This window comes from Haemaphysalis longicornis, unplaced genomic scaffold (genome assembly GCF_048455015.1).
Source record: "Haemaphysalis longicornis isolate Haplotype H1 unplaced genomic scaffold, Haemaphysalis longicornis Haplotype H1 scaffold_4, whole genome shotgun sequence".
NCBI classification, from domain to species: domain Eukaryota; kingdom Metazoa; phylum Arthropoda; class Arachnida; order Ixodida; family Ixodidae; genus Haemaphysalis; species Haemaphysalis longicornis.
The window spans coordinates 70,654,496-70,679,914 of NW_027526361.1; the positions used below are offsets into that span (position 1 = coordinate 70,654,496).

A 25,419-nucleotide genomic window follows, 5' to 3' on the forward strand; every position below is an offset into this window, starting at 1 on the left:
TGTGAAGGTTGATTCGCGTGGCGGAGGCTGGATTATCATGACCACCGCGCGGATCTCGTATTTTATATGCCTTTAAATACCCCTCCTGACGTCTCGGCGACACATGGTGGGTCCGGGAGAGAAGCTTTATTCGTCGCGGCTTATATGGGCTTCTGAGAAGTTCCCTGAATGTCCCTTTAATATACATGAGCGATCCACATGCGTCTTTGCGAGAAAGCCCATTGACGTTCGCGGAAGCGGGATAAACAACGGAACCACGCAGCTCAAAAATTTGCCGGATGGGTGGCATGGGTACGATACGATACGATACAATACGATACGTGGAAACCAAGAAAAGGACTGAATGCCTTTGTTGTATTTCTCTTTTTTTTCTGCTTACTCTCAAAGACTCAGAGATGTCCAGCTATTGCATGCATGTCAGGGCAACAAGCCGCCCCCTTCCACATATTTTTGGGTATATCACTGTGTTCTCCCATAGCCATGTAAGCAAAAATTCACAAGCTGTTCTTTGCATTTTTAAAAGAAAAAAAAAACGCCCTCAAACGAAAGCAAACTGAGAGTATAGAAGCTCTTTGTCTTGCATGGCCGGGTTAGTCATGGTTGAAATTTTACAGTAATGTGCGTAATAAAGGCAGCATTCTTGGCCTGCTGGTAATTCATCACGTCAGACCACTTGCGCAAGCAAACTTAATGCACAAGGACGCGGGTTCGATTTTCGTCCGCGGCGGCCGCTTTTCTGATGGAGGCGAACAGCAAAAACTGCCGTTAATTCGAGATTTCGGCGGCGTTAAAGATCCCCAGGGGTACAAAATTAATCCGGAGCCCTCCACTACGGCGCGCTTCATCGCCTGTGAAAAGTCGGCGCGTTAAACACTACCATCAATCGAAATCAAAAACCTAATGCACAAAAGTAGCGTAAACCAGTTTTTCTAAGTTATTTCGAATGCATCACCCTTACAAAAATGATTGTTGAGTTTCATAAGAAATTTTGTTGAATTCACTCAACAAACATTGTTGAGTATCCAAAGAATTTCTGTTGAGATTGTGTTGAGGATTTGTTGAGTTTTTCAGGAAAAGTGGCCACCGTGGTTTCATTGATTTTCCGTTGAATTTCTTACGTCGAATTCCCATTGAGTTTCTGTTGCCTTTCCGTTGAGTCTCCACTGAATTTCGTATTGATATTTTGTCGAGGTTTTTATGAGTGCCCAATGTGTTTCTGTTGATATTTTGTTGAGATTTTTACGAGTGCCGCATGCGTTTCTGTTGATATTTTGTCGAGATTTTTACGAGTGCCCCATGCGTTTCTGTTGATATGTTGTTGAGTTTTACACGAATGCTCAATGTGTTTCTGCTGCGATTTCTTTCAAAGGTTTTTGCGATCATTGTAGGTTGAACAAGAATCTACATTTTATCGCACCACCAATACACGAGTTTATGGTGTGGCAGTAGTGCATGTCATGTGACTAAAAATTCTGCCTCATGCAGACATGCAAAAAGAAAAACAAGGTGTTCAGCGTGCACTTTTTACTTTATTTCCCGATTCAAAAGCGATGATAGGTTATTTTTTATGTAACCGGCGCTCACACCTGGAAACTTCTGGCCCGTGTAGCCTGCAAGAGATAGAATGAATTTATGATTTACTATAAAAAATGAAAACGTGTTCAGCAAGTTCTCAGAATTAGTAATAAAAGTGTGCAAAAATAGACACTTTCCCAAAAAGCATAAAAGGGATGCACTGATCTCACTGTGCACATGAAGAAAAACGGGTGATTAGCTACAAGTTGACAAAGATGACAGCTTTGTTCTTGGCACTCTAAATGCAAATCATGTGCACTCACCGACCACAGCCTTCACCCGCACGGGGTCCAACCCTGGCTTTGTAGGAGTGTCGCCCTGGGCTTTGCCTTTCCCTCCAAAGAGAGTTTTCCCCTTGAGCTCCTCCGGAGTGAAGACATGGCGCAAAAGAGCCCTGGCAAATTTGCCAGGGCCACTCGCACACGCATGCACCAGCTGATCCAGGTACCCCTTCTCAATTAGCACACCGCCCCCAATGTCAACCTGCGAGCAGAAAATAAAACCGAAACAGCTGAACCAACATGAACTCCAGGATCGAGACAATGAAGAGTTTGAGTACCCATGAACAATTTCTCAGAATATTACGGTAATTCATTTACAGATTTTGGCATTGATCCACTAAAACTTCTTTTCGAATAGATTTAATTTAAATGTATATTTTTAGTTTTTATGGGTGAACATGCATACCTCAACATGCTTTCGGCTTGTTTAAACAAGCGTTTCAAGAATTCATTAAAGTGTTTGCCAAGTGCCCACTGCAGTACACCGTGGGTGTATTGCTTTGTGGTAGAAAGGCCAAAAAAACCATTTGGGTGCTGTTAGGTCAATCTGGATGAAAGGTTATGTGGCTAAAATAGTCAGATGGCTGTAATGCACACAAAGTAGGCAGTACGATGCCTTGCCCTGACTCATGCAACTATCCATAAAAAACTGACCTTTTTTTAGCACCCAATTCAGCAAAATAAAATGAGCAGACTGTTATTGATTTTTTAAATTATTTAAATTGAAAAGAGTGAACCCTAGTTACAACTAGGCCAATTTGCTCCTTCATTTTTTCATTGGCTAGCAGTGCACGAGGGTCATACGCGAAATGTGGTTTGCGGCGTGGTGCTAGCAGGAACTTTTTGTGTGGCTGGTGTTCTTTCTGCAGGATTGTGGGTTTGCGAATGCCTTGTCGTAAGGGATACCCAGCATTGTTTTTGGTTCGAAATTCCGCACTGCGCTGTTCACGCCTCCTACAACCACAGACACGAAGCAGGCTGCACGATGAATGCTAGCACAGCGTGACAATTGGACAGGTGCGGACAGCGGCTCAGATAAGGTAATTTTGCACTGTCTGTGTCATCTCCGCGCGCTGATTGCCTTATTTTTTTTTCATTGCTTCAAATGACTGTGGCTCGAATAAGGAAAATTTATGCACTTAAAGCTGCAACGATATTTCATGTGGTGGTGGCGTGTGATAAGAGGCACTGTTTTTACTGTGCCCCCCCAGGCATGCTGCGCACTTCTTGAGGAGTACGAGAGTTTGAGAGGTGCTCTAGTGACAGTGTTCTGGTATGTTGAGCGCATGACCATCCTCCGCCTGAGCTTCCAATGCTGAGCGATTATGCACAGGATCTGGGTGGAAACGACTGCGAGGTAAGAGTGCAATAAAATTACATACAGTGGCGGTGACAGAGATTCTACCTGGGGGACAAAGATTTTCAAGTGTTTTCTTTTCAATGTAGATGAAGCATAAATTATAATTGATTGATTCTCGGGTTTAATGCACCAACGCTACACAGACTGTGAGGTGAGCCATAGTAGAGGGCTCCGTATTAATTTTGACAACCTGCGCATCTTTACATGCGCCGAAATCTCAACCACATGGGCATATTTTATAGCAGACATGATAGACAACAATTTCCATCCTGCACTGGGCGCCACCAATTCTTTCGGACTGCGGGGCGAGCAGACGACGCTGAGTCCCACGCTGTTGCTCCGTGCCATGCGTGAATATCAGACGCACCGAACGGCATCGAAAATCGGTGTCATTTATTTGGCATTTCAGCAGCAACAAGTTTAGCAGTGCCTAAGGAGAACGTTTAATTCTTCCAAGAGGTGTCCCGTTCGCCCATCAATTCTGTTCCTAACCCACTAAGGTGGCGGGCCAGTCCACACCACTTTGTCCTGACAGGCATTGCCTGTGAGGCCACGTTTCGTCCTGCCAGCAGGACGCCTGACCTTTTTATCCTCAATTGATGTTTATTTTCGGAATTCTGGGAAAATTGCCATCATTGCCTTTTACTTGGCGATGTTCAGAAGCTACTTGTCCGGGCAGGCGTGATTACGTCGTTACTGGCTGCACCAACAATCAGCGTAAGCACAAAGTGCTCATGCAAGAACCGTGCGAAGTGCACCATGACAAAACAAGTGTCTGCATGTGCGGAGTCTATTGGCTGCACAAATTTCCTGCGTCGCTTGAGTGTCACCGTAAATGGGTCGTTGCGCTAAATCGCAGACTTAGAGCCTGGCAAATTTGCCAGAATGAGCCCGGTGGTACGCTGCTTTTGGAAGCGCTGTTTAATCACCCTCATGCTCAATCCTTATCGCACGTTTCTGTTCTTTGGAGGTATGTTTGGTCCGTTTCATCGACGGGAAGCCATCGAAAATCAATCAGACACTTATGCTGCAGCTTGGGTACGCGAAAAATTCTCGTAACCCTTGTGAAAACCGTGCTGATATTCAAATGTGATATTATAAATAATTAGCAACTTGAGAGTGGATGAAATGTTCCCTGCGTATGGTGCTTGTTAGGAAAATTTAATGGTGAAGTACCGTCCCTGATTTAAAGACTGGTGCTACCTCGGCTATCCTCCAATCACTGAGAATAGTGCCTGTCATGAGAGACTGCGAAAAAAGTGCCGACAAAATCTACAGACTGCGGTATGTACTTTTCGGTACAGTGTGATTAATAACAGTATGATCTGAAGTAGATAATATTGTAAGCTTACTTAAAATGGAAAGTAGCTCCACACCAGTCTGTATTGCAAATTCAAAACCATATCGAAAATCCTAAATGTTTGCTTGGCTTGATTACATACGGATACTTGCTTCAAAGTCAGTTCAATTTCTATTCTTGCACTTTAGCCATTGGCCCCAGATTCGCTTCAATATCCCTGCTAAGCAATGACACACTCAAAATGCACAACACTGCTTCATGAAACTTTCAAATAACCAGGGGCTAGAGCACTGCATTATGACAGTGTATTAGAGTATACATTATGACAGGTTCCAACATGAAATAACTAACCTGAAAGTACATAATCAGTGGGTGCACTGATGTGGCAGCGGTGCCTGGACCGATGCGTTGAGCAAATGCGCTGGCTTCTGAACGGGTGGTCCAAGCGGCCAGATGATGGATGAAGGATTGACTATTCCTGGCGGCAAAGCGTACCCAGCACCAAGGAAAGGCCAGGCAGTACTTGGGTACAGCAGGTGCAGTGTCAGTTGGCCACGGAGGGCCCTGGCAAAGCCTTTGAAACTGGACTGAAAGCCAGCCAGCCAACCCGGACAGCCAGCAGCAGCACCTGAAAGTGCATAATCTGTGAGTGTGGTGGCACTTGATGAAATACAAGAAAAGCACACACAAACCACGAATGCTTACATTAAGCAGATTATTAATCGTTAATGAGTAACCTCCAAGGCCCTAATAAGAACATTCCCGCAACACCCAAACTGAAATTTAGGTCAGAGTAATGTATTTATTAGGCACGCAGGTTCTGTGAGTGGGGTATGCCTGATATATGCAAAGCTCACTGCTATGCTAATTTGCATGGAACGCTTGCTAGCAGCCCATATGCATCGCTAGCTTTCAATCGGAACTGGTGTGTACTAGTTGAGGCTCCTCCATTTCAATGCCTAGCTTGCCTTTGCAAGTTCGATTCTCCAATATAAATAGAGTTGAGTGGGCAGGCGCCCCTGCGAGACCACGCGCGCGCATTTCACCTTCAATTTCCACGTATGTGAATGTGAGCTTCACGAGTACGGCACGCATACCACGACGCATATCGCGGCCCGAAGACCACGAGACGGGTCGCGACGGCGGCAGCCGGTCTCGCGAGCGTAATAGCTGCGAAGCGCACTGCACGGAATTAACAGTCGCCGCAAAGGCACTGTTTGAGAGACACATAACAAACAAACGCCCCGGTGTTTAAGAGCCTTGCGTGATGTCAAATAATTAGCTGCCGCGTTCTACAGCGCGAGCATCGCAACAAAGGTCTAGCTTCAGCGTAAATTGATGCTGACGGCTGCGGAAACGGTAGACTGGTAAATCCAAGGCGCCAAACAAGTATGCTATATCGCATAGGCTCTGAGAGCAAATGAGATGGGGGTCTACCGAATAACTGACCCATAAGCACCAGAACTCGTTCCGAACAAGAACAGAAAAACAAAAAAATGCGTACTCACCCCAGCAGAAACGACGTTTCCCGCCTAAAATCCTTCTTCACGCTCGTCTTGCCCTTCAAGGACACCGACACTTTGTTCGGACGCAATGTCATCCACCTTTGACGCGCGATGATCGTTGAGGCGATGATCGTCACCCTATAAAGCTTTTATAACTATGATTTAAGCTTGAAATAGATAAAACTGAACAAATCGCCCCAGCTACCACTCCGCACAAAACCAACTCCATAAACAAACACACAAAAAGGGAGTGATAGTTGCCAGACTGCAATAGCAGCATTTCTGTGTTTGACGAAAATTGTGTTATTGGTAATTAACTTCCTGCTTTTAAAGTATTAAAAGTGTTTATAACTTGAATTTGAGGTTTTTAAACGCAAAAGCGAATAACAGTAAACTAACTGACATATATACTTAAATTGTAAAGGTTTTAAAGTTAGTTTTGGTTTTGTTTTCACGGCGGGTTTCTCTACAGAGGAGGTGCGAGAAAACGAACTACTTTGGGTTTAGGAAGAGGGTGGCAAACGTCGGTGTGATTGAAAGCAAGGAACAGGCGCTTACTATGGTTTTAAAAAAGAAGAGGTAATAAAACCTTCATAAAGAAAAAAAAAAGACATCCGACGAGGATTCGAACTACGGACCCTCAAATCAGTAATCGAAGACGTAACCACTCGGCCATACACGCGGGACTTCAGCTAATGTCTAAAATGATTGTATAACTACGTAAGCCGGCAATGAAAATTGTCGTTTGTGTCTAGTGGTGGTGGTGAAAACGTTTTATTGAGCTGGAACGGAGTTAGTTGAGCCGTTCCTCTCTTGTGGGGGGCGTCAATGCTGCATTTTTGGAATTCTGGCAGTTCTAACGCTTGTTTCTCACGCACCGATCTTGCAGACGAGGTCACATTGTTAGTACTCCGAGCGATTGAGCCGGAGCTCCCTTATTTGACTCAAGCAAAGCTATCGCAGGTCACCCGCGATCTTTTCTTCGCAAGCCAACGGCGCATGCCAAGGAAATGGCATGCGCCATTGGAATTGTGGCCGTTGTGGCGTTGGTAACGCTTGTTTGTCACGCACCGATCTTGCAGACAAGAAACATCGCGCTAAAACTACAAGCGATGTCACTCCTGGCATGTCAGGCGCATACAGCAGCGAAAACCTCTGAGTTTGTAACAAGTTGGGGATAATGCAAGGCAATATTAAAGAGACCGAAGCATGTGGTGGCGGCGACGTAATAAGTGCAGCAAACAGGTACTGTGGGCGGCAGCGACGAGCGAAAAAGATGTAACATGGGCCGCCCCCGCCGGCCTGCGCAGAAATGGAAACACGCAATCGAAAAAAACTGTCCGGCCGATTCAGTTTGTTGTTGACGAAGAGCAACCGAGGCTTCAGCAACAAACGATTGTGCTTGCCGTGGTATGAGTCAAAGCATATCTTGACATCGTTGTCGTTATGCTATCGTCCGTCTAGAAGGGAAAAATCAGAACGCAAACGTTTTCGTCTAGCGTCTATACCAGATATAGACGCTGCTGTTTAATGATATCTGGAGACAAATTTTTAGCTAATGGTGAAGCAGCGGATATTTTGTAGTATGGACAAGTGAATTTTATGGGTTAACTGAATGGCTGAAATTGAAATATGCACTCTAGAAACATTGATAAAACAACAGTATAAACAAGAATTTGAATTTTGTTCGATCACACTGAAAGTGCAAGTTATCAGAGTTTGTACTGTACTTTACCTTGTGCTGTATCTTGTACTTTGTATGCTTCCAATGCTGACAAGGCAGAACATATATTGTCTGCGAGATGTTACACAAAGCATCAGACATGACGCGCTGATTTGTGCGATATGTGACATGTTGTAAGAATACCTTGAAGACATGTTGCAGAACGTCTAGGACTCATCGTTGAAATCTTTATATCATGAACATGTTGTTGATCTTCGACATGTTGTTTGACTCTTTACGATATCAGACCTTTATAATCTTGCAGTATATCGACATCTAGTAGAAGTCCTTATCATTAAAGACATGTCGTTATACTTATTCGACAAGTCGTTGAAATCTTTGCGATATTGGACCTTCATGATGTTGAGGACAACGAAATGTCGTTGAATTCATAAGGTGTCGACAACATGCCGTAAAAGTTATGTGATTTTCGTTGAAATCTTTGTGATATTGAAGACATCTCGAAATCGTTATGATATCATGCATGTCGTATGGATATGTTGCCATATGTACAAGAAAGCGCTGAGAGTTGCATTGTGAAAGCTGGCTACCTGTACAAAATGCAACTTCCTTCAAAAATGCAACTTATTTAATACACTCACACTGCACAAAAATATGCTAAGATGCTGCCTAATTAGGCTCATACATCCAGGACAGTGGGTATTAAAGTTTTAGTGCACGTGGCTGTCCATGTCGAAGAAGCATGCAGATAGTATTTGGCATCAGTTGCTGATGACTTGCCCACAAATAATCACCATGAGTCACTGAAAATACAACAAAAAGTCAACAAGAACTCCACAATAGAAAAATCATTGTGCGGACCACAACGAAAATTCCGTTGTGTTCTCAATGAGTAAACTCAATGAACATTGAGTTTCACAAATAATCACCATGAGTCACTGAAAATACAACAAAAAGTCAACAAGAACTCCACAATAGAAAAATCATTGTGCGGACCACAACGAAAATTCCGTTGTGTTCTCAATGTGTAAACTCAATGAACATTGAGTTTCACAAATAATCACCATGAGTCACTGAAAATACAACAAAAAGTCAACAAGAACTCCACAATAGAAAAATCATTGTGCGGACCACAACGAAAATTCCGTTGTGTTCTCAATGTGTAAACTCAATGAACATTGAGTTTCTGTTGATTTTCCGTTGAATCAATGAGAACTCAATGAAACGTCAACAGAAATTCAGAACCCATTTTTGTAAGGGCAACGTGTGTGCTACATGTCATGAAAATGCGTGTGACTCGCTATGTATTTTACAATCGCAAGCCCGCAGGATGAATGGACCGTCAAGACTGAACCCTGCAGCAGCCACACCCCGACTACGCTGAATGCGACTGTACTGGCTGGAGCAAAGACATCAGTTCGTACGAGGAGGAAACTGTCGCCGCCAGAGGTTCCAGGCGGTAGTCACGCACCCTGTCGTCACCGTGCACTATTGTGCGGTCTCTTTTCTATTTTTTTTATCTTTCACTTCTTTTAATTGTTTGTGTGTGCGTGCGTCGGGCATGTGGGAGCTGCGCCGACAGGAGAGATTCGTTGACCATGTACGGAGAAACTCGCGAACCTCCGCTAGGCTCGGGCCAATCGGAGCATGGTTCCTCTTTTCCTGCACGGCGAACCTCGAGTGTCTTACCTCACCGCGCTCGAGGGCAGCGAATACGCGGTCTCGTTCCCTCACCACCAGGCCTGGGTAAGGCCGCACGCTTACGTCTTTACAGGGAACATGATTCCATTTCTGTTACTGTGTATCTGGTCGGTACAAGGATCCGACAATTGCGAGGCCTCCCTTAACACCGTCTTGAACTTGCGTGCCTGCGGGGTAGCCCAAGGGAGTGTACAAGAAGAAAGACAATGAGCTAACCTCGAAGCGTCTCGGTGGTGATGGCCTCGGTACCGCGGATGTCTTCTTTCCCGGGAACCGTCGCGCGGCCTCGACTTTCGTGCAACCTAGCCGCGCTTGACAGGCTCTCCAGGCCCTCATCTTCGCCGGCGTCGGGCAGGTGTCCGTCTCGGCTGACTCCATCGCTTCCATCACACACGCCGAGCCCGCGCAGTATAATTGCGGCGGCACGCTGTTTCTGTTTCGGGACTATCATTAGGCCGGGTCTCTTGTCCCCGGCGCCTGGGCCGGCCCGCTGCCGCCCTTCCCGGGAGCGTCCTTCGTCGGCGTCGCCGGGCTCGCGCAACCTTCTTCTTCGGCGTGCTCCAGAACAACGGGCAGGGCATAGCTCTGTTCGTGGGCAATTATGTCCCATTAGCGACGTCGGGCTGGCCGCTGCCCTCTCTAATTTCTCGCTGAGGTTACACGCAGTCCGTGCCGCGGCTGTGTACACGTGTGCGTGCGTGCGAGCCGTTCGGACTCGGTTCGGGCTCCCATGCAGGGCGAGACGCGGGACGGGCCGCCACCGAGGGGTCGGGCCTCGATCGCATCGCGCTCTTTCGTCGGTAAGGGTTCATGAATATGCGCGGCCGCTGCCGCGCTGTCCAGGTTTGATGCGGGGCACGACCAATCTTGCAGCGGGCGCGCACGGATGGACGGCGCTGCTCTTTATCGAATGACTCGCGCGACTACTCCTTCGCTGGAGAGGAAGGTGAGCTGGAAGACCGGACACGAGGGCGAGTCGTGCATGCAGCGCGGTGCGAGCGTGCTTTGGACTGCCGCTGCTGCTGCGATCTTATTTAATCGGTTATCCCGGGCCAATTATTTCTCGTTCGACGCAACGCTTCGAATGTGCGTGCCCGCCATCGAGATCCCAGTGCGCTGAGAGAGCGAGCTGAGTGGCGGTGTGAGTTCCCCACGGTCGCGAAAATACACGGTGCCGTTCGATAGCTCGCATTCCGTCGGGTTGTTTGCTCACCCCGACCTGGTCTATAAGTGGAACGCAGTGATCAACCGGTAGACACCGAAGTTCTATCTTCGAGCCATAGAACCAGCCAAAATGGCGGTATTATTCGGGATCATTTTACGAGCTGTGGGAGTTGATCATGCGGCTGCTCTCCGGCGACATGGCACAATTTTTGTTTATATACGGTTTAATATCAACGTGTGCACACAAAAAAATTGTTAACGTTAGTACTTTACGTTTCAAACGGCGCCGAACGCTTCGACACCAGGAAAGTGAATTCATAAAATAAACAACTGCTTCAGTATAGCGTACTATGACACACCATGCGCTCTAAATCACGGAAAATGGCTGCAGAAGGAAATTTTGCTATACCCGCTTACAACTTAAGAACGGCAACGGAAGTTGCCACTGTGCCTCGTCACCGCAGCCGGATGTTACTCCGCGCGGCGCAAATATAACGTTACTGGGAGTATTTTGAACGCCGCAAGAGCCATTTTAGTTAATTTTTTAATTAAAATGCTTATAAACTACTGCAGCGACGACAAGCAAACCACGTGAGGAAAGGCAGACGATACCACGCATTCATAACAGTCTCCTTTCAAAACGCGCGCGCCCGTTGACAGTCGGGTCCGTCGCTTAGGCGGAGTGATACCATACATGAGCTATTGCCGTTCTTAACTGGTTCCCGAGTATAATAGCAATGCTTTCTTCCGGAAGACAAGAGCAGCGGTAGTGTTTGCGGTTCAAACTTTTTGCCATATTTTTGTGCCCCAAACATTCTTTAAAAATACTGATAGCAGTATAATTTTAATTGGAATTGTTTACGTCAACCACTCAACCTGATGTCGCAACCAGAAATTCTAGCTATAGCTGGCATAACACCCGAATACAACGAGGTACACGCACGTTTGCTTACATGAGCAGAACACTGCTGCCCAAAGCCGTAATAGCAGAGCTCACTCCGGAATTTGGTCCCTGCGGGTGACTTTAACGGGGACCCAGCCAGGATGCTAAACCCGAGGCATAGTTTCTAACTTACGTCGCATCAATATGCAGCACGGCTGCGTCTGTGCTCGCTCTCCTCTCTTCGTGTAGAGAGGCGCAGCACGCGGAAACCCAATCAGAAAGGTGGTTCCCTCGTGCCTCTCTCTTTCGGCTCCCATTGGGAAGCGGAATCAGGGGTCATCCATCATGCGGGTGAGCAACGCGCGCGCTCGCCGGAACGAACTGAGGCCTCCCCTCGTCGCGAATGCCGCCTCTGCAGCCACCACCCTCGGGAGTCTCCTCCGATGCCCGCGTTTTTTTTTTTTTTTTTTTTTTTTGACGAGCCCGCGTTTTTCGGGGTCAGCAAAAACCCAGGCACCCCGGAGGAACCACGAGACTTTTATTCGCTATTTTGCGCTGCTTTTCAGCTTTGGCCCGTGGTGTGTGTTGCGGCCACCCGGGCAGCTATGGGTGCTGCGGCCGCGTGGGGTAAAAATACACCTCACAAGTAAAAGGTAAGCCTTAGCATAGCGCCTTAAACCCCTATTGTTCTGTTTTTGAAGCCTTTTTTTTTTTTCATCAACGTGATGTCACTCTAGCGAGTGTTTTTAGAGGTCGGTCACTAAGAAGAGCCTGTCATCCTCCATACCGTGATTCCACTGCTTCCACACCCTCCGTATCTGAGGGGTGTGGTGTGGGTGCGCGACAGCTGGCACGTGACGAATTGGTTGGCGAAGCCAAGGCACTTTGGTGTGATCCTTCATCCTTTCGCCTACTTTGCTAGCGACCGCGCGTCTCCGAGCGGCTTTCATTCGCCGAGCGCCCAAGCGTTCGGGCCGAGAGGGCATATGCGAGGCGGCGCCGGCGGCGTCCTGGAGAGCAGCGGTCAGGTATACGAGTTTCTGAGTTATGACACCTGTCCGGCCTGTTTTCGAAGCGGCATTGAGGAGCAGAACGAATGCATGAGCCGGACAGGCTTGCTGCCCGCGCGGGTGAAGGAAATGCTAAAATAAAAGGAACGGTGAAAGCTATTCCAGCCCGTTGCTTGTCATCATTGCCATCTTTTATTCCGCAGTCCCACAAGCCGTTTCTTCTCTTCTGCTTTTTCCTCGGGGTGTATGAATACATTTATTTCCGGTTGTGAGGCAGACGCGCCTCGCGAGCGCGGTCACCGAGGTCACGAAAGTGATGGCAACACGCAAAAGCGGGCACAGCAGACGTAACGCAACAGAAACGTGAAGGATTACAGCTGGCCGAAACCATCTCTAATCATCATCAGCGCTGTTACTTAGCTACCCACGCGTCGTAATTCTGTCGAAATCCCCCAAAGACGAACGATAGCACAAAGACGAACGAAAGCAGTGCGAATTGCATAGTTTTTTGTTGTTATTGTTGTTGTTGCCGTACCATTCCAGCAGGGTCCAGGCCATCAAAGCCTAAGCTTCTCCGTCGTGTCTGCCTCCTGCAGTTACCTGCTGACTTCGCTGGGGTGCGGCTTGCAGCCTTTGTTGTTGTTTTTTTCCTCTTTTTGTATCATTAGCAGGGATCCTCTGCACAAAACTACTGCTGCTTCCTTTGACAATCCATTTGACAAATGCTATGTTCCAGAGGGAAAAAACGCATTTCCCTCCTTTTTTTAGTTGTCGTCGCAGTCGGGGACGTGGTAACGGGGGACAAACGAAAAAAAGAAAAAAAAAATAGTAGGCTCCACAGCAGCGACGGGGTGAGCAGAAAAAAGTGGCTGCTTTTTTTTCCTGTTCCAGTCTCACAATAGGATTCTCCATGCGGCATCCCGCCGCATCCCTTGTTGACGTTCGGGGACTCGAACACGTGACCTGTTGTCTCCCGCTGGCGGCGTCTTGAAGAGGGCGAGAGAGAAAGGCTTTTAGGGGCGCGTATGCCCCAAGGAGCGACACTTTTTCAAGCGCCACTGACACCGGCCACTGCGGAAACTTCGGGCAAGCTTCCGCTGCGGTGAGTAAATAAAGCAATAAAGAAATTTGGACGAGGAGGCGAAGGCGCATCGCCCACCCTGCGTGCCATGTGTTGTTGCACTTTCTTTTGGTCGACATGTTTCTGTGTGAGTGCCACTTCGGGGATGCCAGGCTCAGTATGAGTGTGGGCGGGCTTGCGAGCAGCCGCTCCCGGATTCCGAAAACTTACTCGGGAAACACCGTCCCCGCGGTTGCAGTCGGTCATTCCGAAAACAGTATCGAATGTTTGATTAACAAAGTGGACGGACGGACATCATCAACGCAGCCTGCTGGCACGTCTGCGTACTCGCCGTCTTTGGTAAGTCTCTGCATGCTTCGTTTTCTACCGATAGCTATCTCAGAAGGAAAACATTGAGAAAAAATTCCCCCGCATTTCCCCGAGGGGGAGAATGTGAAAGTGCGAATGCACGGTTGTCGGCCCGCTTGCGGCGCTTGCGTTCGGCCCCCGCAGCCCACCGCCCGCCTTCTCTTCCATCTCTTCCATCGGGTTTGTAGTATCACGTGTACACCACGCAGTTATCAAGCCGCTATAACGCCGCTGAGTCGCCAACGCACGCCGCTGACGACGCAGTTTGAATGCGTTAAAGATATAAGGCGCGTCACTAACACTGATATCAGCGTCGCCTCCGTGGCTTGGTCGGTAGAGCATCGCGCTGCGGCCGCAAAGTCCTCGGATCGAAACCTGGCGCCGGATGCTGTTTCTTTTTTAAATATAGAGGAGCACTGCGGACGCCGACGCCGCCGCCGCCGCCGCCGGCGGTGGATGGTTTGGGGTCGCTTATAAAGTGCATTCGCACTTAAAACGACGCAGCGACTGCACGCACTTGGGTGAGACTTTCAGCGGTAGCCGAAGCTATTAATGATTGAATATGTTGCTTCATCGGAATTGATGGTTGAATTTATGAATCCTCCGATTGATTGGTTGAGTCATTGTTTCTATATATATATCATTGTTTCGTATTCTATCATATTCGTCGTCATATTCAACCATTGTTTCTATCTATATTTTACTACCTTTCATACAACCCTTCGCACACTTTCTCTTCCCTGGTCATGCGTTACTCGGTAGTCATGTACTTCTGCGAATAGAGAGTTATAGCAGAGCGGAGAGCCGATCCCGGTACGGTACCCGGTACACCTGCGCATGCACACAGTCAGTTTTTCCACCTCTGCGCATGCGCAATAGCGCCGGTCGCCTACCGGGTACCGTACCGGGACCGGTTCTCCGCTCTGCTATAACTACCTAATGCTTATTTCAGGAATTTCATTTCAGGAATTTCATTTCACGGTGGCAGAGGGCACGAAGAGCTGCGGGTATATATCGCATCAATGTTGGAATGTTTTGCTATGTACTCGTCTACAATTCAGTTGTGGAGGGCCACATGCCACTGTCAGCAACATTTTCTCTCTTTTTAAATTCCCCATTACCTGCTTTCCTAACGGCCTAAATATTTCATAACGCGTGGTCTTTTGGGTATATCGAAGTGGAATATGTAGTTCAATAGCGCGACAGCGTAAAAAACGGTTATTTTGGGTCTTTCCATTTGGTATAGCTGAAGGTGTGTTAGGAACAAGTGATGGCCGGCACACGTGAAGGTAAAGATGCCGGATTTGGAACAAAATATGGCAACCAAAAGCCGCAAAAGCGCGAAACGAAGCGCGTATACAGCCCACTAACTTTTGTTAGTGAAAACGACATCGACACTTCTGAAAATCAAATGGTTTTACTAGGAAGAAAAACCTCAGTCACGCGCGTTTGCAAAATTTTAGGTTCGAAGCATACTCAGGACATTGTATACCCGCGGGCGTGGGTGACCGAATTTTCGGCTCAAATATAACGCGCACCACTCCAGTGAGTCTGAAACGGGAATTGCAAGCTTGTATAACCACCGCATCAAGGTCGTGGTTGGCGGTTGTTAACGTTCCAATGGATTGGTTCCTCCGCTGGCTACGAGGTATTTACTTTAATTTTTCTTTCGTTGACACGAAAAAATTCCTTAATGTCCCTGAAATGGTTACTGGTGTAGCCTTTTTGTTTGGAACGTGTTAATGTATCTCTATGAATGTCGATACATTCCCCTGTGCGAAATTCCATTATCCAGGACACTACATTATTTTTAATTTGTTCGAATTACGACCTGATGAGGTTTTAATTCCATTTCTAAAACGGTCTTTGAGCAATCGAAGACCCGTTGTTTTCCACGCACCTCCAGTTTTCCCGAAACGTTCACGCGAGATCAAATTGTTCGATCTCCCATGCGAAAGTTTCTTCCCATACATTTTTTTGTTGTTTTTGTTCTATGTTATAAGATTCGGTTAGTATTTCACCGAGTGCCAGGTAAGCACCCACAGGACATGCCTTGTCATTCGTTTTTGTTTTTTTGATGCCGGTTATGTGGAAGGTTTTGAGTAAGCAATCGATATTTTTTAGTTGGATTTGACGTATACAACGTACCAAGATACCTTTAATTACCCTGGCTGATCCTATTATGTCCAGTTTTCACCCCACTTAAATTAGGACAGAGTATTGCTCGTAGCACCGGTTTCATCATATATCGCAGTTGCACCCACTGATAGCGTAACTGAAACAGACAGTTTACCGATGCGTCTGGAGCTGAGTAGCTCGAGCGGAAGAATGGCAGTGGAAGTCTACAGTTGACCTTAACGACTACGCCAGTCATTATTCATACCCATGATAATGGGGGAGGGGATGGAGAGAAAGCGCAGCAATAACCCCGGCGCACATACACACATGACCTCTAAGAACGTTCGTATTCCCAGTGTACACCAGTGTATGCCAGTGCAAACGACGCCTTACGTCAGCACCTGTGCCGTATGTTTCATGTCGAACCAAAACTGAAGGAATTGTGGCGATGATGCAACGCACTACATTTTAACGTGAACTGACTACGGCTGTAAAGGTAATCTACGCGGATCAAGATTATCCTTATGCAGTGCAAATAAGCGTGGGGATTATCAGAGAAGAGAACTGCTGAGGAAATGGATTTGTGTGGGAGCAGAAACTGGTAGCCGATATTTTCGTACAGTGGCTCGACAACTAGAGGGTCGTAAAATCTTTGTGAGATGCCGACTAACGTTGCCCTGCTTGACCACGACCCCGCGTTGCAGGATCAGGGATGACTATTGGATGAATGACTCATCGGGGTTCCGAAATTTTCAAATATTTCGTGAAGGGCCTTCTTTCTCCTATCCACATGAATTCTTTCATGAAATATTATGCACCCCTCCGCGTAACGACGACGCTGGTGGAACGCGAAGCTTTCTTGTGACGGATTCTTTCGTTGTCGCCTAAGTTTGGACTGAGTTTCGATAATCTCGAAATGGAGCATTCGTATAGATTCCGGCTTCATTACGCGAGAAACCTAGGTTCCGTCCCGGCCACTGAAGCGTTTTTCTTTCCCTTCACTTCGCCCACGATCATTCATCATCATCGTCAGAGAAAGTTGGCTTTCCAGCAGGGCGTTTTCGCGTTACAGACGCCATCAGTGAGAACACTAAAGCTTCGCTTTAAAACCGTGCGTAGGTTAAAAGGACCCTGCAACACTTTCGATAAGCGCTTTCACTCTTTCCTTCGCGTCTGGAACAACTGCTAAAGCTATAGTTATCGCCAGCACTGAGCGGCACTGCGTGTTTTGCGCGTCGCAGCAGATATACGTCTTCCGTGTCTGCTTTGTTTTTGTGGCTTTATTTTGAAAGTTGCTATCGAAAAGCGTTCATTGCTGTAACTTAAGTAAAACCGGCCAACAGCCGCTGCATAACCTTAATGACGTAATTCGAGCCTACGAAGAACGTCAAGACGGGGAAAGAGAGAAAAATATTTTGAGCGAGTTTCCAAGTTATCCGATGGGCATAGAGCAGTAATTTTTGGCTGAGGTACTTTGTGACCCCCTATATGTGACCGGTAAAAAGCGCAAAGGCTCATGGGTACATCGTCTGCTACCGCCACTTCCGGTTCGAGATCTCTCCTGCCCTCCCGTACGCCTGCATGCGCCGGCGGCTGTCAGGCGCGTGTGTGCGTGTTGTTTATTTGTCAAAGGGTGCTTACCTGTCAGATAAACCCCTAGTAGGGCCAATCGTTGTTATTTGTGGAATTGCCGATGCATGAGCGTTTTTTTTCCCGGTGGAAACAGTTAAACAACAAGCACACACGCGCGTGAAATACAACGGTGTACGGGAGGCTAGGAGAGCTCGCGAACCGGAAGTGGCGGCTCTCCGCGGGAGAAAACAATGCATCCATGAGCCTATGCGCTTTTTACCGGTCACCTATTCTAAGTACTGGGTGTGTTGGTTGACTGCGTTCTGCAAGCATTTAAGATTTCAAAAAAAGTTGAAAAAAGTTTTACAGGGTCCCTTTAAAGTACCGTCTCCTCTTCATCATTTCCCCGTAAGCTGCGACGACACAGGCCGTTTACACCGTACAAAGTGCGCGCCAACAACCAAAACGTCAATAGCTGAACATCCCAACTTTGAAGGTTTAGATAGCAGCAAAACGCATTGCTTATACTTTTGACGTCATTACAACATCAAATCAGGTTGCAAGCAATTGTGACGTCACTGGATGCTTCATGAGGCTGCCGCGAAAAATGCGCGGTGTTTTTACTTCTCCCGAGCCCCACGCAGTAACTGCCACTAATTGGCGAAATGGGGACCCTTAAATTCAGATTGTCCCTTTAAACCTTGAATGCAGGGACGTCAGCATCGGCCAACAGGCAGTTCAAGGCAGCGCAGGTCGGGGGAGCAGTAGCGCCAGGCCGGCGAAGAGCAGATTGTGCAACGCCCACGCAAAAGCCCGGAGGCCCAGCAAGGGCGCTCGCATGTTCGACACACACGCACGGAAGCGGGCGCGGTGCACGTGCTTTAATACAGCCTCCTCCCTTTCTCTTGCTTCTCATTTAATCACCCTCTTTTGTACTTCCAGTCGCTGGCACGGAACGAAAAGTAAAGGGAAAAAATGGAAGGGTCTGTGCGGGCCAAAGCTGTGGAACCAAAAAGACGCACGAGAGAGCTTGGTTCCACGCGAGCGCCCCTGCGCGATCGATTGCTTTCAGCACCGGGGCAATATTTTGGTCCCCTTTTTCTGCACCGGCATTTTTGTGTATCTGCGCGTGTTTTCCTCGGCCGTGCGTGCGTTGCTCGTGGAAAGTGGTCGTCCTCCCCGGCGGAAACTCCGCGCACTGTTGGCGTGCGCGTCGACGGGCGCCTTCGCCGCCACACCACTCTGCAGCCGCCGCCGAACCAGAAGCAGAAGCAGCGGCCGAGGCAACAATGGCACGCCATATTCAAATCAGACTCCGAAACGACTGCGTCTAGTGAAAAATTGGGGCCTTCGTCGCTCTGGAAGCCCCTTTCTGCGGCACTTGCCGGCTACTTGGTATTTGTTTGGTCCCGTTCATTTAGTTCGATCTATACTTTCACCCACCCCCTTACTTTCCCTTCTCTATTGTTTGTTATGCCTGCTTCTACATTCCTGGAGAGTGGCTGAAGAAGTAGGCTTTTCGTCGACAAGGGATTAACACGTGGTATATCCGTTGTGGCGCATACAATAAGTTGCCAGCGCACATATATGCACTCCGAGTTTCGTTCGCGGCATACACATGGGCTGTCTACGTGTCGTTATTTGCTGTAGCCCCAGATTCATCGACTACCCTCTTCGCCGTGTCCGATCCACGTCTTTTTGTGGAAACCTTACCACAGCTGCGAGTTTCACGTTCACGTTTTTCCGGGCAGTGCACGAAACGGCATCGCTTAAATTTCTTTTTTTGGCTCCCACCAGCTCTCATCCACTTCAAGTTGCTCTAAAACATTGACAGGACGAAACAGAAAGAAGGTTTCACTGAAAGCTAAACAAGATGTCGCTTCTGGTGTATACAGTTAGCGCTGGCGAAGAAAACGTGATGCGGAACTCAGGCCGTTAGCAATGAGCGGCTCTAAACGTATTTGCACCCTGTCGGTACAAACCAGAAGCACGAACTAGCACGCGCGCCCGCAGAGCGGAGTGGCCATGAGAAAGCAACAACGAAAAGAAAACACTGACCCCCCCCCCGGGCAATTCTGCGGGCTGCAACATAGAGATTCGTCGTTAACGCCAACAGGTGCTGCGATAGATACGTTGCGAGGTGCATAGTTAGCGCGAACTATCTGCGGTCGCGTACTGAAGGGGGAGAAATAGTTAAGGGCGCATGGAACCTCATCGCTGGAGGGGACACGGACGGAAACAGGCTGGGTCAAGAAGAATACCAAGAAAGGCGATATTGAAGAAGACTGCGAGCGAAGAAGAGAGAGGCCGTGGGGACAGGCGACGGAGAAGAAGAAGAGAGCAAGTGGGTTCTCCAGACGCAGGAAACGAGCAGAGGCCGCCGCCGCCGCCCGAAGGACAAGCGAGCGAACTGCTCTGCGCATACAGCGGCAGGCAGCCGCTGCCGCCGCCGGGCGGCAGCGGATCCTCCACTGATGATAAATGATTCATGGAGTTACCATAATTGTGTTCGTCCAGTTTCATCATTGGCGGCAGGCAAGCCAGCGCTGAGCCGGTTGGCGCGCCACTTGCTTGATTGTTTTTGTTTAGCTTTTTCCTTTTCGGCGTCGAGCGGCTTTTAGCCGCTCTTTTCGTTCACGCTGCCGCCTTTTTTTTCTTTTTCTTCCCTTACACGCTGCTGCTGCTGCTGCTACCTTTCCGAGGCGTTTCTTCGAGCCGCTGCGGGAGCAGGCAGCAAGCAGACTAGGCCGAGCCGAGCGGGATTCTCTTTTTCGCTCCGGTTCTCCCCCCTCCCTCCCGCCTTTCTAGCGCAGCCGTCGGCGGCGGCATCTTCTCTTGATAATTACGTTTCTTCTTTTTCTGATCCTCTCCCTGCAGGCTGGCCTCCCGGGGGCCCCTTATCTCAGAGCGTACGCTTTCTCTTCTGCTCCAACGTCTGGCTGCTCTTCTTCCAGGCGAGAGGACCGCCACCGCGTGCATACGGCTATGAACTGCGCTGCGGCGGCCCAGAGCTGACGTGTAATCGGCTCGTCCTCCCTTGCATCGCCTCAAGCGTGCCATTGCATGCATGGTCGCCGCTGTGGCCGCCACGCACGCCTTCTGGCGGTCGGATTGCTCGCGGCTCGCTGGCGGCTCCGCGGCGAGCGCCCGGTTTTGTTTTGGCACGTCGTGAAGCCCCCGGTGCGTGCGTGCGTCCACGTCACACGGTCCTGGTATCGGAGGCAACGCGCCCTTGCGTGTCGCTGGAAGCGCGGCATGCCGCATGGAAAGCAAACACTGGGAAATGGCAGAGCGTGCCGTCATATATATCAGCGCACCTTGGTTCGCGTGCTGTGGGCAAACATTACTGTTCCGCAGTTGACGCGTCTGCTGTTGGGCATTCCCACACGCGCCAACACAGGGTGTGAAAGAGAGCCCACACGTCCTGGCGCCCAATTATTCCTTTACGGCTGCATTTTCCGTGTCGCAGAGTGTGTGTATGTGTACATAAGGCGATGTATTTGTGCACTCAGTTCTAACGAGCGGAGGGGTCTTGTCGCAACAAAGCTTGGCGCTTTGTTGCGACAAGAATGTTTTGTTGGCAACTGCTGCCACTTCGCCAGCGGGGTCGATTCGATGAAGAGTTTTCCCGAACAATAAATTCACAGTCAATAATAATTTTAGCATGATAGGGCGGTTCTGAAGAAGAATCATTAGTGTTGCATGCTCTCACCCAATCGCAAACGAACATTTGTTAGTGCATGACGATTGCCTGATTAAGTTCCTAAAGCAGGTAATTTTTTCCCTTATATGGCCCCTCAGTCACCTGATTTAATATACTCCGCAACCTCATTTGCTGCGTCGCAGACATCTGCACTCTCAATCGTAAGTCAGTCACTTTTGATGCAACGAAATATGTTACGCACGGTTTTTTAAAAGCATACATAATTTAAAACAGGCTATTTCAGCAAGTATTCACTGTGACTTTGTTATTTTGGTCAAAAAAAAAGGCGTTAGGTTTCTCCATTGCGTCGAGAGGGTAAGCAAAAAGCTCGCTTCATACGGAACACGCAAGGGCGCGACAGGCCTCAGGTTCCTGCCACAGTGCGCGGAACAACGCCCGGCGCGTTCTCCCACGCGCGTGTGTGAAGCCTTGCGCCTTGTTCTCGAGGCTCTCCCCTTTCGAGCCCGCGTGCAGTGCCGGTAATTACGATAGGAGCATCGGCGCATGAAGCCCCACGCGCAAATGGTCTCGAAGTCGTCCGCTCGGCGAAAAACAAAAGGCCTGCACCTGAGCGACGACCGGCGACGAGGACGCGTATTTTCGCATATATGCAGGGGGGCGCAAGAAACCACGCGCGGTTGCAAGAAGCAGGGCGAAAGATCGCGTCTCTCTTCCGCGGGTGTTGCAGCTCGCAGCCAGCGCATGCGTACACGTTCCCGTGCTCCTGCGACGGACGCCGTCGAGTGGTTCGGTGGCAGCGCGGCACGGCTTCTTCCAGCGACGCGCTCCAGGCTCGACACGCATCAGACTTCATTTGCAACGCGCACCGTGTCGCCGACCTGAGCTGGCCCTAATCGACTTTTAATGTGGGCCCGAACCTTGACTTTTCCGAAAGCCGGTTTCTTCTTCCCGTTCGCGCTGCAGGACCACTGCTGTGACGCGTCCGCGGAATTCGCTCACTCGCGTGGCCACTGCAGCGCACGCTACATGTGTTAGGCTTTGGCAGGTTGTCGCTGCATAACAGACGGCTAGAAAGCCTCGCTATCTCTTTTTTCCTTCTCCCCGTGCGCGCCTCTTGGCAAGGCCGAAGTCACGGCGGGGGATTCACACCTGGGAGGCTTATAGACTTTTATCGCGGCACCTTTAGCATCGCGATGATCCAGTCGACGACCCTGACTCAACTGGAAGCGCCTGTATAGGCCGTGGCGAAAGGCTCATCTTTAAGAATCAACGAGGAAGTAAAAGAATGCTCGTGTACTTTCTCTCTCTTCCTCGTTGTGTCTCTTGGCGCTATAATTTATGTCTTGTCACGTGACTCCAACCTTGGAGAAAGAAAGGTGAAGTGCGGTGTAGTGCATAGCCGTGTTCGAGCTGTGATAACCGGTAAATACGTCGCAGCACTTTGTAATATCGTTCGCGTCCCTTGTCCTGCCGCCACGCGACATGTTTGGTGTAGGTGCGGGATATCCATGAAAGCTCGAGCACGGCCATTGTCCTTATAGCTCTTCATCTTCCTCCAAGGTGTACATGATGCCCTGTCCTACTGTCCTCTTATTCTCCTTGACATAGCAATATAAACCTAAGAACTGACTCTCGCGAAGAATTATTATGTATTTTTTTTTTAGGAGTGGTGGTTGTATTCGGTCGCTGGCGGCTGTGACTCACTGCCGAAAGTGAGCTGTAGTACCCACTTTCCACGAACAAGAACCACAACTCACAAATAAATACTGAAAATTATTTCGGGCCCAATATAACCAGCCTACTATTTTATCATTTTGAACATAGCCAGTTCGTACGCAGAATTTTCGTTGGGCTTTCTCTGACAGCTCACGTCTGACGCTGTCATCACAACGTCATATCTGAGTGGTCGCAGGACTGTCGTAACACGCAGTGCTGTGTCTGTAGCAAAATTTCCTTCGCAAAAAACTCAGCAAACGTCTATTACTTCGGCTTTAATCTTCCCTGAGCCCCGAAGACGCGGGTTCGATTCCCGGCCGCGGCGGCCGCTTTTCTGATGGCGGCTAAAAGCAAAAAAATTAAAGCCGTTCCACTCAATGTGAAAGCTGACGGAAGTGCAGAGTAGTGATTTGCCAGAATGGGCTGTACCGCCGTTATCCGCTTACTGCTACCACCCCATGCAAATCAAATTTCGCACCTTCGCAGTGCGCGCGCCCCCTGCCTGAAACTGCGCCAGCGGGAGTTCTGTTCTCTTTGTACTTTTATCCCCGCACGTGCCGGCGTTGCACTGCCACATTTTGCTTTTACTATCGTAAAAACCAACCCAGCGGGCGTCCGTAATTAAAGGAACGCGGGTGCTGCCGGTTAATTACGCATATTTTTCCTCAAATGTACCAATAGTTTTCTTTGCGCTATACAACGGGAAGATGTCTGACAAGCGCTAGCGTTTCACGAGTTTCGAACGCTTATGACTGCAGTTGAACACGGATATATCGAACACGGATATATCGAATTATTGTCTATATCGAACAGTGCAAAGATCCCCTTGAAAATCCCATGCAAAAGTATAGGGCTGTTGTGCGCGTGTATCGAACTCCTGATCACGGGCAAATTCGATATATCGAATTCCGCGCCGAAGGTGCCCCTGAAAGTTTGCTTCCTCTGATGGGGTGGAGTTGATAATGTTGACTCATCGCAGGAGCTGCCTGGCTTGGTGAGACAGAGGCGGCGTCCGCGGCATTATGTCGCTTCGATGGCCTTCAACAGCTGTTTTCACGCTAGCACGAGGGGCAGCTCCATGATAGCTAGAACGCGGATAGTGGTTGGGGCGAAAGGACATAAAGGAGCAAAATAAATTGACCGGACGCACTCTTTTTCTGTGAATGAGCTGTTTGGTGGCTCGTGCAGGGAGACCGATGCGGCGTTGTATGTTTGTTTTGTCCAAGGCATTCATTTCGGAGCAACGAAGGCGGGAATTCGTCGGGTGCAGGCTGCTGAAAAGATGTTGGTTGAAAAGGCGTTCGGAATTCCACGCAGTAGTTTTGAGGGCGATGCACGCATCAACGTTGATGTAAAGGCGAATGCAGAACAACCCGCCCCGGCTATTCCGGAGCGTGTCGTGCGCAAAGCGACTTCGTTGCACGCCTCCAGATGGGGGCGGTGTTCGGTTCGGATACTGAAGATAACGGCACTTAGTGCCTGACAACGTTCCCAACCGGCTACTGCAGCTGAGGTTACGTCAGCGTCATTCGCCTCTGTTGTGGCACAGTGTACAGCGTTGATTTTCTCATTTTTACGTGTTTGTAATCTTGAAGACAATTTGGCGAACTTTACGACGCAGGAGAAAAAAAAACAAGCGAAGCTCAAAGACATTTCAATGATAAATAAAGTGCGGTTGTCATCATGCTGCGGTTCAGATTTTCTGTGCTTTGAGTGTCAAAACGGTAAACTACCGCTTTGCACGACTTCAGAAAACTCTCAGTGATATGCGGAGTTGTCAGACAATCTGCAGATAGACGTATTTTATATATCGAATTATCGATATATCGAATTCTTTCGTGATCCCCTTGGAGTTCGATATATCCGTGTTCGACTGTATATAAACCGCTTGGCTTTCGAAGCCTCTGGGCTACGCCGCGAACAACAGCGTTACCCCGGGACGTCGCCTTGGTGCTCTATATACTTGGGTCGAGCGAGCGAGCTGGGACGACAAGGCGAGTGCCTAAAGTGCTCTGCACTTAAAACGTCCGTGTGTACAAGATTTCGGCGCACGTTAAAGGTCCCGAGGTGGTCAAAATTAATCGGGAGCCCTCCAATATGGCGCGCCTCATGGCCTCGGCGCGTTCAACACTACAATCAATCAATAAACTTTAATTTTCTCTCCACTGCATTGCGCCTCCCTCCGTGGAGTCTTCCCCCGCAATTTTCCGTATACGATTACTGTGCCCCTCCTGTATTGACCAATCCCATCGCGACGCTTACTCCCCTTAATTTCCCTCCGCGTGCAAACTCGGAGACATGAGTACAGCCTAAGACTCACGCACACAGAGTTCGTTTAGAAAGAACACAGCACGCAACCAAACGCGAAATAAACTGGACGTAAATTTTAAAGAATGAGCCACATTTGATATATATTCGACCGCGAGGTGGACCTACCCGCGTTCCACTCAATGGTCA

At 48.7% G+C, this 25,419-nt stretch overlaps 2 protein-coding genes across 2 annotated transcripts in view; both read right to left on the minus strand.

Moving 5' to 3' along the window:
- The window catches only part of LOC144179786 (uncharacterized), a 164,178-nt gene that overhangs the window by 54,587 nt on the left and 84,172 nt on the right, over positions 1-25,419 (minus strand). The gene's annotated exons all lie outside the window — the stretch shown is intronic.
- LOC144178899 (uncharacterized) lies at positions 1,510-6,592 on the minus strand. Its single transcript, XM_077707043.1, has 4 exons — positions 6,025-6,592; positions 4,868-5,144; positions 1,839-2,058; positions 1,510-1,610 (listed from the first exon to the last, which is right to left on the minus strand). The coding sequence occupies exons 1-4, from the start codon at positions 6,114-6,116 to the stop codon at positions 1,525-1,527; spliced, it is 675 nt and encodes a 224-aa protein (XP_077563169.1). The 5' UTR covers positions 6,117-6,592; the 3' UTR covers positions 1,510-1,524.

What these genes read in the sequence shown, in the direction of transcription:
- LOC144178899 (XM_077707043.1), bottom strand. Translation starts at nt 6,116, where the DNA reads ATGACATTGCGTCCGAACAAAGTGTCGGTGTCCTTGAAGGGCAAGACG. An exon ending in GAAACGTCGTTTCTGCTGGG is followed by an intron (nt 5,145 to 6,024) that starts GTGAGTACGCAT and finishes ATGCACTTTCAG; the next exon opens with GTGCTGCTGCTGGCTGTCCG. An exon ending in GCGGGTGAAGGCTGTGGTCG is followed by an intron (nt 1,611 to 1,838) that starts GTGAGTGCACAT and finishes TATCTCTTGCAG; the next exon opens with GCTACACGGGCCAGAAGTTT.